The following is a 13,408-nucleotide window of genomic DNA, read 5'->3' as shown; positions in this document are numbered from 1 at the left end:
TTGTTCATCCATCCCAAGTTCTCGTCCGAAATGAATAATACCTCAGTCTTGCCCGGGTGGATGCCCCTTTGGATTTGCCGATTCCCTACTCTAACCGCCCACTCTAACCGCCTACTCTAACCGCCTACTCCAACCGCCCCGAGATTGAAAACAATCTGTCTACCCGGCATGCGAAAGATTTTTTCCAGGCACTCTCATGCTGTCGCAGTCATAAATAGCGGCCCCACAAGTGTCTCTGAATCCCCTCGTGGCTGCATGTCAATGTTGCGCGGTTCCAGCTGCTAGATGCCTGATTTGTAGTGCAGAAATAGTCACATGGCTGGATTTATGGCTGATTTCAAGGCCTGAAGGTGGGACACTCTAGGCAAAATGTTTTGCCATGGAAAATTGGGAAGCATTGGCCTCCGTCGGTGTCTTAGCACATGCATATGTCATGCCAAAGCGCGCAAGCCACCGTGCATGTTGATCATCAACGAACATCCCCGTATCCTCAAAGCTCGTGCCAAAGGAAACACGCAAAAGTGGCACACGCCATGTATAGCCATATAAAGATTTCCACGTGCCCGTCTGCCCGCCGGTCCGCCTGTCCGCCTGCACAGGTCCCAGAACTTTTAACACGGTTGCAACAGTAGTTTTGCACCATTTTGATTGCATTGAACGCTGGTACAGACGTATTGGAATTGAAATAGAAAAGCTGTTAATCGATTTAATTATATTTAGCTGCTATGGATTGTTACATTACGACACGTGCACGCTCGTTATGTTGAAAAAGTGTAAAAGGAAAAAGAGGAAACTATGCAAAATCGCCGTTGCAACCATTCAAACATAAAGAAAGAAGAGTTTGTGAAGTTTAGGCGCGTAGGTGGTTTAATAATATATGTGGATGGGTCTTGCTCTGGGAACGTATTTTGGGCGAAAGACTGATAGAATTGAGGTTTTACGCGGGTAAGAACTCTGTAGAATGCGCCATGCGCACTAAGGAGTGCGCTCTCGTTGTATATAATGCGGCCGTCACGTAGGAAAGCAATTCCAACTGGTTTAAAAACTGAGCGATCCCAAAAATGGTTTATATCAATTAATATTTGAAACATAAACTTAACATATAAACTTAAAAGATTTTTATTAAAAATTTATACTATGCAAATAATTTGTAAGGGTAATAGGTCGCTCAATAGTTACCAACTCCGATTAAATTCAATATTTTACTGGGCCGAGGATCGAGTTGGACAGGCTAATATTCTATTGGCTTAAACTAAAGGAAAACCATGCTATCAACTTAGCTGGACTAAAAACCTTCTGTAATAAAATACTACCCCTCTGGTTGCAATTTGATCCATGTATTTATTCTCGTGACTTCTTCTTTCCGGCCTTGTTTTCATTCTTATCTGTTACTGTCAATTGTTCCATAAGAGGGCCGAGTGCGTCCTGAACCTCTTGGGTATATTTGCAGTCTGCTGGCGTAGACTCTCTATTTGCGTTTCTAATATGGGCAATACGTCGCCTCTGATTAACGCTTGCACGTTATAGCTGGAACAATTACCATTTTATAAATTATCTTACTTTCGCTTGAAGCCCTTTACCTCCTTGGAGGCTGAAGTGGCCTTTGGCTCCTCATCTTCTGAATCTGACCAATTGTACACTTCAGCAACAGTCCGGGCCCCGCTGGACCCAGCCCTGTTTCCGCTGCTGCGAATTTCGAGGTTATTCAGACGGCCGGTAGGCAAAGCAAGAACTTGGCTGCTCGAAAGCGCGAAGGCTAGCAGCCGGAAAACCTGGGAAGTGTGCATTGTGTTTGTGGGAAACAAAAGGTATAAGGTTATAATATAATATATCCAACTTGTACTGCTGAAACATAAAAGAAAATGAATGAGAAACTAATTAGGAGGAGGACGGCCTACGAGACTTTATAAGACCGCAGTTAAAGATTTTTTTATATTTTTAATTATACGGGTAAAGCTAAACAAATTCTACGTTAATCAAGAAAATATTATTTATCCTTTTTTTGCTTTGCTTTGCATATTTACCTCCACCTCTAACAACTATACGCGTATTTTGTATTCAAGGCTTTATTTTCGTTTTAGTAAAGTTGTCTCTTTCCAATTAGGCGTTATCTTACCCATGAAAAAACAAATCGGAAAATGGTTTGGAAGTAGCTTTTTTCGACCGGGAGAGGGTCCTATCAACGTTAGGGGGTGGGCGCCTTGTCGCTACGTAAGTACCATCAACGAGAAACGGAAGTCCAGACCTTTGGGTGGCGACTATCGTCGTTAGGGGGAAAGATGCGAAATATAAAAGAAGCCGTCACTGCCTTACTATAAGTCGCAAAATAGCATGTTTGAAAAGGGATGCTATTCTCGGCAATCCCTCTGTTACGACCAAAGGGTTGGGCCGGTACCAGGAAGGCCAGGTGGGGTCACGCCCCTCCTGACGACACTTGCCCAGGAAACACCGACCGGCAGGACCAAGATTACCTAAGCAATGAGTCACGTGACTGCACGTGACGCCAAGAGGAGGTGATCATTTGGATCGTTAAATGATCAGGAAGATCTAAACAAAAGTGATTATTGTGATCACTTCGTGATCACCATAATCACATTCGGAACATAGTCTATATAAGGCACGCTCATTACCATGTAAATAGATTCGATTTTAGGATTGCTTAGCAGCAATCAAACTCTAGTTAACCTCAATACTTACTTGAGAACGATCATAACTTCACCCCCAGTTATTGAAAACCCCAGTTACCCAGTCAGACGCTCAGTTGCTTCAACCCACTGTACTTTACCATAAAAACAGGTTACCCCGATACCTTGATCGTAACATTTTGATTGCTCCTGTTCAGTACTTTGCCTTGAAACATACCGAGCAATATCCGACAACATGTCTTCCCAAACGTCTAAAAACAACACTCCCAGCACCCCGGCTACAAACAGCAAGGCGGCCCAAAAAGCCCCTGCTCGGCCCAAGGACGATAGCGACAGTAATAGCGAGGAGGACCAGCTCCGTAGGCAGGTTGCTCAAACCAACCAGGAGCTCCACGAACAGACGCTCCGCGCAACCCAACTCCAAAAGGAACTCCAGGCTCTCCGAGCCAGTGCTAACGTTACCTCAACCCCTCTTAATGGGCGCGAGAGACTCAAGCTTAACCCCCCAACCACATTCGATGGCATACCTGGACAACTTAAAGGGTACCTTGTACAGGTACGCACCTACCAAGCATTCCATTTGGAAATTTTCCGCAGTGAAACAAAAAAGGTGGTACACGCGGCCATTTTCCTCCGAGGACGAGCCTTGTTTTGGTTCGAGCCTCTGTTGCAGGAATGGCTTGATGTACCCCCCGAAGAACGACGCCAAAAAGTCACCGACATTTTCTCAACCTTCGCAGGGTATAAACGCACCCTCCGTTCCTTGTTCCAGGAACCCGATGAGAAACGACAGACCGAACGAGACTTGGCCAACCTACGACAAACCAAATCAGCCTCCGCTTATGCAGCCGAATTCAGAAGGCTAGCAACAAGGCTGGACATGACTGAAGAAACCAAAATCCTCCAGTTCTACCAGGGACTAAAGTTAGAAGTAAAAGACGAAGTATCCAAGCTTGACCGACCCGAGGATTTCCTCGAGTACGTCGAACTTGCCATCAAACTTAACAACCGGATTTACGAACGCCGACAGGAAAAACAAGGCGGACAGCGAGTGTTCGTCACCTCAACTCGACAAGCCAACACGGGACGCAAGTACCAACACCCTTAACCCATATACCACAAAAACAATGGTGGATGGCAGCAGCCCCGTCATATGGCACCCCAGACCTACAGTACAGCTTATGGTACCCACAGTGGACCCATGGACCTCAGTGCCACACAACACAAAAAGCCCCGTAAAGATCCCAAAAGTGGCAAATGTTTCAAGTGCGACAAGACAGGGCACATCGCCAGAAATTGCCCAAGAAACCAGGAAGATATCCCTGATTTTAGGGGCAAGAACGAAAAACCACGAGGATTTAATGCCACCAATTACCAGCAACTACGGCCTGACCAACATAGCACAATAAGCTGGACCACCTGCTACAATAACAATTGCATGGTATATAACAGCTCCAAAAACAACGCAGGATGGTACCCACAGAAGCCCCGAGGCACTCGAACCCTAGCAGTAGGAAACCGAGTACCCCTAGGGACAGGACAACCAACGAAATTACACCGACAAAAGACCCAATTACCCGAACTCACGGACTCGGATGCCTCCGGAGAATCGGATGAGGAACCTTTGGGACAAACCCACCACATCAGGACAACCAATCAATCCTCAACACAAAAATTAAGCGAGGATCCCGAGGAAGAGTCCAGCGAGGAAGAGACCATACCCTCGAACCAGTACAACGCAGCAAGGGAAAACAACCCCTACATATACGAAAAGAAACATATCAACTTATACCGAGACGACCAATCAGTACAGTTTCCCGGATTGCCATTTTAGGCACAGATCCGACATCCTACAGGACCAGTCAATGCAACTTTTGGAGACCACCCGACCTTGGACACCAAACACCCTCAACACGCAGAAATCTTTTGGGCAAAATGCTTCCGAGACAATTGTGGACTCCATTTAAGCAGGAAAATAGTCCACAACTTTTTCCCACGACGACGCAAAGCAACAGGCATTTACGAAATATATACCACAACCGACCTACCAAATTGGGAAATTAAAATAAGACTCAACACTGAGCCAGCCGCAATTTTCACGCCTAACGACAACTACCCCATGGCGTGTTGCAACCAGAAACAGTTCCCATGGTATGAGTGCACCCGAAACGTATGCAGAGTACATATGCTAACCAAAGCACAGGCCTGGCACGAACAGAAATCACGGCAACCAGGACCTGCACCAATGACCAGAATTGTGTGGAACCCCAACGTACGAGATAACGAGATAACCACGAACGCACGCAAGATACCCGTACCAGCGAAACACCCATTTGACCTAGTCGAAACAAGAAGTAGCCACACACCCAGGGACAAGAAAAACAAGGACCCACGACGCGAGTCCAGCAAGTCAAAAAACTAAGACAGCCAGACGGCACAGGGCACCGAACGGCGACAACAGGAACGAAACAAAGAACCCTGAACGCTATACAAGACACCATAGCAGCACATGAACACATATTTCTCGACATACGACTCGATGGCAGACCCATACGAGCACTCCTCGACAGTGGAGCACAAGGCAACTACATCTCACCAAGGGTCGTAGCGAAACGACGGATACCTTGGCAGCAAAAGAAGGAACCATACCAGTTGCAGACCGTGGAAGGAGAGGCAGTTTCATACGGGAACGGCACCATCGAAACAGAGACCGTACACCTCTGGATGGAGAGCTATGGACGAAAGGAACAAATCACCTTAGACATTACGGAAATAGGGGACAAAGACGTGATATTAGGAATCCCCTGGCTCAGAAGGAGCAACCCCCGGATAAATTGGACAACCGGCCAAGTCCAATGGGAAGAGCCGTTAGCCTCTGAAGGAAAATCCGAGAAACGGACTTTACGCAACGAGCGTAGGGCACAGGAGCGAAATTAACAAAAAATTATGGCGCTATTGAGGAAAAGCGAGCCACGCCTGGAGCCAATATCGGAAGGATCGCGACTATTTATAAGCGAAGAACGATCGAACCTTACCACATTGATCGACAACATCCCGGCCGAATACCGGATATATGAACGACTATTTAGCCCCGAATTCGAAACAGGATTACCTGAGCATAATCCGTTCGACCACGAGATACTATTGAAAGAAGGAATACAGCCCAAACTCCACAAGATATACGGCTTGAACCCAATACAGATGGAGGCACTAGTAGTAGTAGTAGTAGTAGTAGTATTATTTAACGCCGGGCTCGGCCCGGCTTGTTAGCCGGCCGTTAGCAACCTCCCGAGGGGTATCTCGGCGCGCGTTCTATCTTCTTTATTTACACAGGGGGAAAACAAGGAGGGCAGAGGCGGATCGTGCCTGACCGGGTTCGGGCCCGGTCCTGCTTAGGGGGTTAGTTCACTGACGCGACCCCGTGCCTAAGGTGCACGGAGGGTTCGTCTGACGGCTTGTGCCGTGAATTGTGGGTGAAAAGGCAGCAAGTCTATTCCTCGTCTGAGTTCGAGTCGTTTACGATCGGTGTCCCTAGGCGTAAAGTGCGTTCGTGGCGCGCGGGGCGCTGGCGGGCCGCTCTGGGGCGGGCGCTGAAGTAGTTGGTGGCTATCGAAAACGCCTGAAAGCTTGTCGGTTGCCCGAGGCTTGTCTGGAAGAATTTGCGGCGTTGGGCGCGGTCTGGCGGCCCGACCGGCCGCTCGTTATCAAACCACGGCCAGTTTCTCCACACCGCCCGCGAATAGCGGCAGTGCACCGGGTGCTCAGGGGAGGTCCGCTTCCAGCACCAGGCACACGAGGTGTTTGCATCCTGGTGGTTGAAACGGTCATGGTAGGCTTTGAAATCGCCGTGGCCGGTCCTCATGGCCAAATAATGGCCCAGTAGGGGTCTTGGCAAACGCAGTTCCTCGGGCTCCTTTCTCGGTGTGTATTGGAATTTCCATTCCCTATATGCGGGGGACCGTTCACAGAGTTCTTTACGCCACCAGTCCTTCTCTATATTCGAAAGAATGGCTCTGAGGACCGTGCCGGCACCGCTATACGTGGTTTGCTGAGCCCTCGGGTCTGGGTCCGGCGGTCCGGCGGAGCCGGCCTTGGCCAGCTCGTCAGCCCGGTCGTTTCCCGGGATTCCCTGGTGCCCAGGGCACCAACGGACCCGAACCTCGGTACCTTGTTTTCGGAGTAGATCGACAAGGTCATGGAACTCCAGAAAGGCCCATTGGGACGAACGCGGCGCGTCGCCTCTAAGACCCCAAATAACCGAGGTGCTGTCCACACAAATCCAGATCCGGGCGCCTGGCTGGGCCTTGGCTGCCGCCTGTAGCCCTTTTAGGGCGCCAATCGCCTCGGCGTCGAAAACGTGGCTTTCCGGCGTAATAGATGCGGAGCCTGCGGCAAATTCCAGGCCCGCCCTAAAAGCGGCCCATCCGTACCCTATTTGGACGCAGTTGTTTTCGTGTTTTTCCGAACCATCCGTATATACCACGATATCGTCAGGTGATACCATGTCCAGCCATTCGATAAAGCGGCGGGCCGCTTCCTCTTTCGGGACTCCTCCGGTGGGGTCAGTGCGAGAATCCGGGGCATTGCGAGGTGCGCGCAACTCTAGTCTCCGGATCCGCGGGAGAAGTTGTGCAGCCGTTTGCAGGGTCGTGGCCGAATGGCCCGAGTTGCGGGCACGAGGTGTTTCACGCAGGCGGCTGACAAGGGGGTGCCCCTTGTCCGCGAGCCTTAGTCGGGCGCCGTATTTCAGGCGGGTGTAGGCCAGCGCGACGCGGGCCGAGGGTAGTCCTGCGTCCCTGAGAACAGTGGACGAGGGGGTGGTTTTATACGCCGGGAGGATTGCCCGTGCCGCTAAAACCAGCGGTTTGTTCAATGCTTTGAGGAGTCCTCTTTGCTTGTGCGCTGGGTTGTACCATGCCTCGGCTGCGTAGGTGGCCGAGGAACCCACGCATGCCACCGCTGCCTTGCGAAGTGCAGCCGCAGGCGGTCCGTATCTTACTGCCCCAAAGCTCTTGAGGTGGGCAGCGACCGCCATTGCTTTGGCAGCCCTTTCGGCCACGTGGCGGCGCCCGTCTAGCCGTCGGCTGAACCAAAAACCAAGCCAACGCATGCCCGGGTAGCGCTCGGCCCCGGAGGCGCTTTGTCCGCGTCGACCGCCCGGTAGTTGGACCGGGGTAACCGTTCTACCATTAATCCGGATTTCCGGGTTGCGACCGTGCCTTTTCTTAGTGATATGGATTACCTCTGTCTTTTCCGCTGCAAAATGGATCTTCTCTTCCGCCGCAATTTCGTGCATATCCCGGAGTTTATCTTCCAGCCAACGTACGTTTTCCTCCAACGAGGGTGACGATTTCCATGTAAGCACGTCGTCTGCGTATGCCAACCGCCACTTCGTACCGTTTTTGACGAGATACGCCAAATATAGCATATATAGGATCGGGGAAAGGGGAGACCCTTGCGGGGTGCCGCACCCAAGCCGCCTAAAGCCCGTGGTCGTACCCTCCAGCCGGACTCGGGCCTGGCGGCCGCTTAAAAAGTTAATCACGAACCTGAGGAGCATTTTACTAAACCCGAGGCTCCGCATTTTCCGTATTAATCGCCTATGGAGGAGGGCGTCGAAGGCGCCTTGGACGTCGCATGCGACAAGGGTGACTTCCTCCCCGCGAGCTAGAGCCTGCTCGATATCGTGGGCGAGGGCACAAACCAGATCCGTCGCCGATCGTTTGGGTAGGGCACCGCCGTGGGTGCAGCTAAGGAGCCCGTTGTCGTGTATGGCCCAAGCTATCCGGCGTGCAACGAGCCTCTCGAGGCCTTTTCCGATGCAGGAGAGGAGGGCTATAGGCCGCCAGGATCGAACGCTGCTCCGGTCTTTCTTCCCCGTTTTCGGTAGCATCGCGACTTCGGCCTTCTTCCAAGGCGCTGGGAAATGTCCGAGTTCCAGGCACCGTTGGTAGAGCCTGCGCACCGGCTCGGCCAACGAAGCCCATCCGGCTTTTAGTAGCCGGACGGTTATTCCGTCGATGCCCGGGGACGTGCTCGTAACCCCAATGCAGGAGCGCTCCGCCTCTTCCGCACTAACCTGGGTGTCCCAAGGGATTTTAGCCTCGTCCGCCGACCAGGCCTCCAAGGGGTCTCCCTGCAGGTCATCCTCCGCCGAAAATCGGCCAAGCACCTCCCGTTGCAGTGCTTCCGCTTTTGCTAAAGGCTCGCTCACTTGCTCGCCGTTAATAACCAGCGGCGGGGACCGGAGGCGTGGTCCGGCTCCCAGCCAGCCCACCATGTTCCACAAATCCTTATCGTCGCGCAGTTGGTCGATCCGGTGCCTCCAGTACTCCCGCTTCGCGGCCCGCACCCCTTTCGTATAGGCTTTTTCCTCGGCAGAGGCGTCTGCCCTATTTACAGCGCTCCGTTTAACCCGCTGGAATTCGGACCAGAGCCGCTGGCAGTTTTCGGTCCACCAGGGAGCCGAGCTGTCCCTTTTTCCCGCCGGCGTACCCACGACCCACGTCACTTGCTCCCATAAAGTTGTAAATTCAGCTACCCACGCGTCCAATGCGTAGCCATCGGCCGCGGATCCCGGGTCCGGCATGTCTTGCATGCCAAAAGCAAGTAGCTCCGCGAACTTTGGTAACCGGTCGTCCCTAACCGAAACGTTGATCGCCTCCGGGCGGGGGGCGCCGCGCGTCCGCAGCGTGGTATAAAGGGATTCGTGGTCGGAGCCTGTGTAAAGACTGCTGTCAACCACAGTTATTGTGCTGGGGAGGTTGGAAAAGACCATATCCAGTAAACCCCCGTCGCGGTGGGTGGGCACGCCGATATTTCCTGTAAAACTCATCCCCTGGGCTTGCGCCCATGCCGTCAGTTGGTCCCCTCCGCGTGCGTTTGCGCGGCCCGGCTGGTATGCAGCAGCCGCTACGTTAAAATCGCCGCCTAGCACCGTGGGTCCATTTGGCACGGTATTGCATACCATTTCCAGCGCGGCTTCAGTGCCCGGAGCCCTATATACGTTAACAAACAGTATTCCGTTAATTTCGAGCCAGAGTATGTCCCGTGTATTTTGGCCCTGCGGTAGCCGTCGTTGTGCGGCCCTTAGGGCTGCCCCCTTCTTGACGTAGGTGAGCACCCGGGGCCGGAGCCCAGTCATGGCTTCGTAAGTGTTGGCGTGCCATTCGTCCACTGGCGCAAAAACATTATAGCCCGGGTGCGTTTGTGTAGTCGTATTTAGCCCGCACCATGGCTCTTGAACGTTAACCAGGTCCACCTTTCTCTGGTGGCACAACTCCAATAGGCTCAGATGCACACCCATCCTTTTACCTACGTTGGCCCAAACTACGTCGAGGCATTCCCGCTGCATATTGCCGAGCGAGTATTTCGTCATATTAATCGACGGGTTGCTTCCAAGTCTATCCCATTAGCGGGGCAAGGTTCGGCAGCCGCTGCGTCCTCCTCCATTTCGGCTGCCCAAACGATTTCGTCGTGCACGCGTTCCTGTTCAACCTGCAGGAAGTTACGGATGTCCGCCCCTGCCGCCTCGCATGGCCGCGCTCTTTTGTTTGAAATGCTCGATCGGGAGCTCGAGGTTTGCGAATGCTGCGATGAGGTGCTTAGGACCGGGATTGCAGGTGCTGGCTCTCGGCGGGCCGTTTCGGCCCGGTCGTTGATAATCGCGGCACGGTTGGCACGTCCGATTCTGCGAATCCCCTTAAGTTTACGCTGTGAAGGTCGTTCAAACTTCCCATTTACCACCAAAGGTCGGGCAGGGCAATTCTCATGTCCGGATGGGAAATGGCCGTGGCAATTAACGCATTTGGGGGCTGCCTTGCACGGCTCTTCCTCTGTCGCATGTTTTGCTTCACCACATATGCCGCAACGCGCTTGCCGTACGCAGCGACGTATTTCGCAATATCCCTGGCAACCGTCGTGGTGGTGTGTAATTTTGCGTGATTTTTCAACCTTCCGCGCACGTCTCGACACTCCAAAAAGCTGAAAGGGCTTTACGGGTTGAAGGAAGGACACTATCCACGTGCCCTCAGCCGTATGTGGGTCGTAACCATGTTTGGAAATATGCCAGTTGACTGGCTGCTGGCCTGCTGCCACGGTAATCTCCTCCTGGATTACCTCATGTACGTCCTTTCTTCCGTCCAGGCAATTGAGCGTTCGGGGCACTCCAGAGACGGCGTATGTGTGCCAGGTTGTCGGGACAGTGACTTCCCGCGCGTCCAATGCGTCCATAATGGCCTTGACCGCGCTGGGGTTGAGGAGTTTTTGCCGTGTTTCCTCAGAGGCCACCGTAACACCCCAGCCCGTGGGGGTACGCTTGGCGTTTGGGATTTCACTGTGTGGCACCGAGACCAATTCGGCCAGTTTGGTCGTTACCGCGTATGGCTCCCTCGTCACCATCCGCAATTTGTCATTTACGCGGATCAGGATGCGGTTGGACGGCTGTTCTGTCAAACGTTTCGGGGCTTGGGAGCGGTCCCGGCCCGATTGGGAGGGAGTTGCGGAGCTGTCAGGTGCATTGCCGGGCGTCGTACGTATCGGGTACGAGCGCGTGGCCGGGGTTAAAATTTGCGTTGGGGCCGCCGCTGGTGGCGTGGCGGCTCGCTCGGCCCATGTGACCGATTTGTTAGTGGGCGTGCCTCTGCCTTTAGAGGCCGACGACGCCGTGCCCGTCCTCGTAATTAAAATGCTGCGCCTTTCGCTGGAACTGGTCGGCGAACGCGACGGGGAGCGTGAACGCTCTTTTTCAGGGAGGGTGCGACTGAGGAACCAGCCGCTGATCACGTCGTCAAGTTCAAGAACAATTCTCCTAAGCGCGGCGTCCTCCGGGGCCTGTAAACTTTCGAGCTTGGCTGCAAAGACCTCTTCGAGCCAGCTGCCGACTATTTCCACGTTTTCCAACTCCTGCTGCAATGTTTTGATGGCCAGGGCCGGGAGGCTGGAGTACCTTCCGCGGCCAGCCGGCTGAGGCGCGTTAGCGGTGCGCGTGTCGAGAGATACGTGTCCCGACTCGGCCTGGCCCTGCGGCAAAGCCTGCGGCGTGCTCTGCGGGCGCGCGCGGCGGTTTGAGACCTCTGGTGAGGCCATGACGACCAGCGCCCGGAGGGCGAAAATTCTTCAGCTGTTAAGCTTATTGGTGTGTTTGGGTGTGAATCGCTAACAAAGGTGGGTCTGACCCATGAATGGTGGAGGATGCTTGAGATGGAGGCACTAGATAAGTACCTCGCAGAGAACCTCAAAAAAGGTTATATCAGACCATCAACATTACCAGCAGGATACCCAATCCTCTTCGTACCAAAGAAGAACGGAAAATTACGACTATGCGTGGACTACAGACAATTAAACGACATCACCATAAAAAATTGCTACCCACTCCCACTGATAGGAGAATTCCGAGATATGCTTTACCAAGCACAGTGGTTTACAACACTAGACCTCAAAGGAGCATACAACTTGATCCGCATGAAGGAAGGCGAAGAATGGAAAACAGCGTTCCGCACCCGACGAGGACATTACGAGTACCTAGTGATGCCCTTCGGCCTCACCAACGCCCCAGCAACCTTCCAAACCATAATTAACCACGTTCTTAGGGAATGCCTAGACATTTTCGTCGTTGTCTACCTGGACGACATCCTTGTCTTTTCCAAGACGTTGGAAAAATATAAGCAACACGTTCACACAGTTTTACAGAAGCTGCAAGACGCTAAGCTCTTAGTTGAACCCGAGAAGTGTCTCTTTCACAGCAAGCAAGTCAATTTCCTAGGATATATTATCGCTCCTGGAGAAATTAGGATGGAAAAATCGAAAATCCAAGCGGTAAAGGAATGGCCTCAACCACAGAACGTAAAAGACGTTCGGGCATTCCTCGGATTCGTAAACTTTTACAGAAGGTTCATCAAGGGATACGGCGCGATTGCCACCCCATTGACCAACATAACCAAAAAAGACCTAGAATTCCAGTGGACGGAACAGACACAACAGGCCTTTGAACAGCTACGAGACGCAGTAGCCAGAGAACCAATCCTCAAGATACTAGACCCAACGAAACCTTTCGAAGTCGAGACCGACGCATCGGACTATGCGATCGGAGGACAATTCAGTCAGCGAGACGAAGAAGGACGGTTGCATCCTTGCGCCTTCTTTTCACAAAAACTACATGGACCAGAACTCAATTACCAGATTTACGACAAAGAGTTTATGGCCATTATTCGAGCATTTGAAGAATAGAAACCACAGTTATCCGGAACTAAACACGAGATGTTAGTTTACACGGACCACAAGAACCTGACCCATTTTACCACTAGTAAAATGTTAAACAAACGACAAATCAGATGGTTAGAATTCCTGTCAAAATTCCATTTTAGGATCATCTACCGAAAAGGAACAGAAAACGGCAGGGCCGACGCCCTTAGCCGAAGACCAGATCACGAGAACATAGTGCCAGAGGAAACACGGGTTATTCTCACCACAGACGGAAACGGAAACCTTTTACCAGCACACCGGAGCCTTATAATAACAAATACGGTAACCACACCAGAAGAAATACGGAAGATCCACGGAAACAAAGCCCACGGACACCAAGGAATTTCCAAAACATGGAAACGGTTAAAACAGCATTACAACTTCAAAGGAACACGACAAAAAGTACGAAAAGCCATTAAGGATTGCGAACTTTGTGCCAAAAGCAAGTCCGCAAGACATAGGCCTTACGGACTCCTACAACCCTTACCAGCCCCCAGCAAGGCATGGCAGACCATTACAAT

At 52.0% G+C, this 13,408-nt stretch overlaps 2 protein-coding genes across 2 annotated transcripts; both read right to left on the bottom strand.

Annotated features, from left to right (window-relative positions):
• Window positions 1-1,341: 1,341 nt before the first annotated feature.
• On the bottom strand, window positions 1,342-1,787 carry MGG_08485 (uncharacterized protein; the record flags this gene model as incomplete). The annotated part of the gene is made up of 2 exons (XM_003715945.1): window positions 1,342-1,468; window positions 1,561-1,787. The coding sequence occupies 2 exons, from the start codon at window positions 1,785-1,787 to the stop codon at window positions 1,342-1,344; spliced, it is 354 nt and encodes a 117-aa protein (XP_003715993.1).
• Window positions 1,788-10,019: 8,232 nt separating this feature from the next.
• MGG_17026 (uncharacterized protein) lies at window positions 10,020-11,732 on the bottom strand (the record flags this gene model as incomplete). The annotated part of the gene is made up of 1 exon (XM_003715944.1): window positions 10,020-11,732. One exon carries the CDS (start codon window positions 11,730-11,732, stop codon window positions 10,020-10,022), a length of 1,713 nt encoding a protein of 570 aa, XP_003715992.1.
• Window positions 11,733-13,408: the final 1,676 nt, after the last annotated feature.

This window comes from Pyricularia oryzae, chromosome 4 (assembly GCF_000002495.2).
Source record: "Pyricularia oryzae 70-15 chromosome 4, whole genome shotgun sequence".
Taxonomy (NCBI): domain Eukaryota; kingdom Fungi; phylum Ascomycota; class Sordariomycetes; order Magnaporthales; family Pyriculariaceae; genus Pyricularia; species Pyricularia oryzae.
Note: the sequence above shows the minus strand (reverse complement) of the source record. Positions and strands in the feature narration are given on the sequence as shown.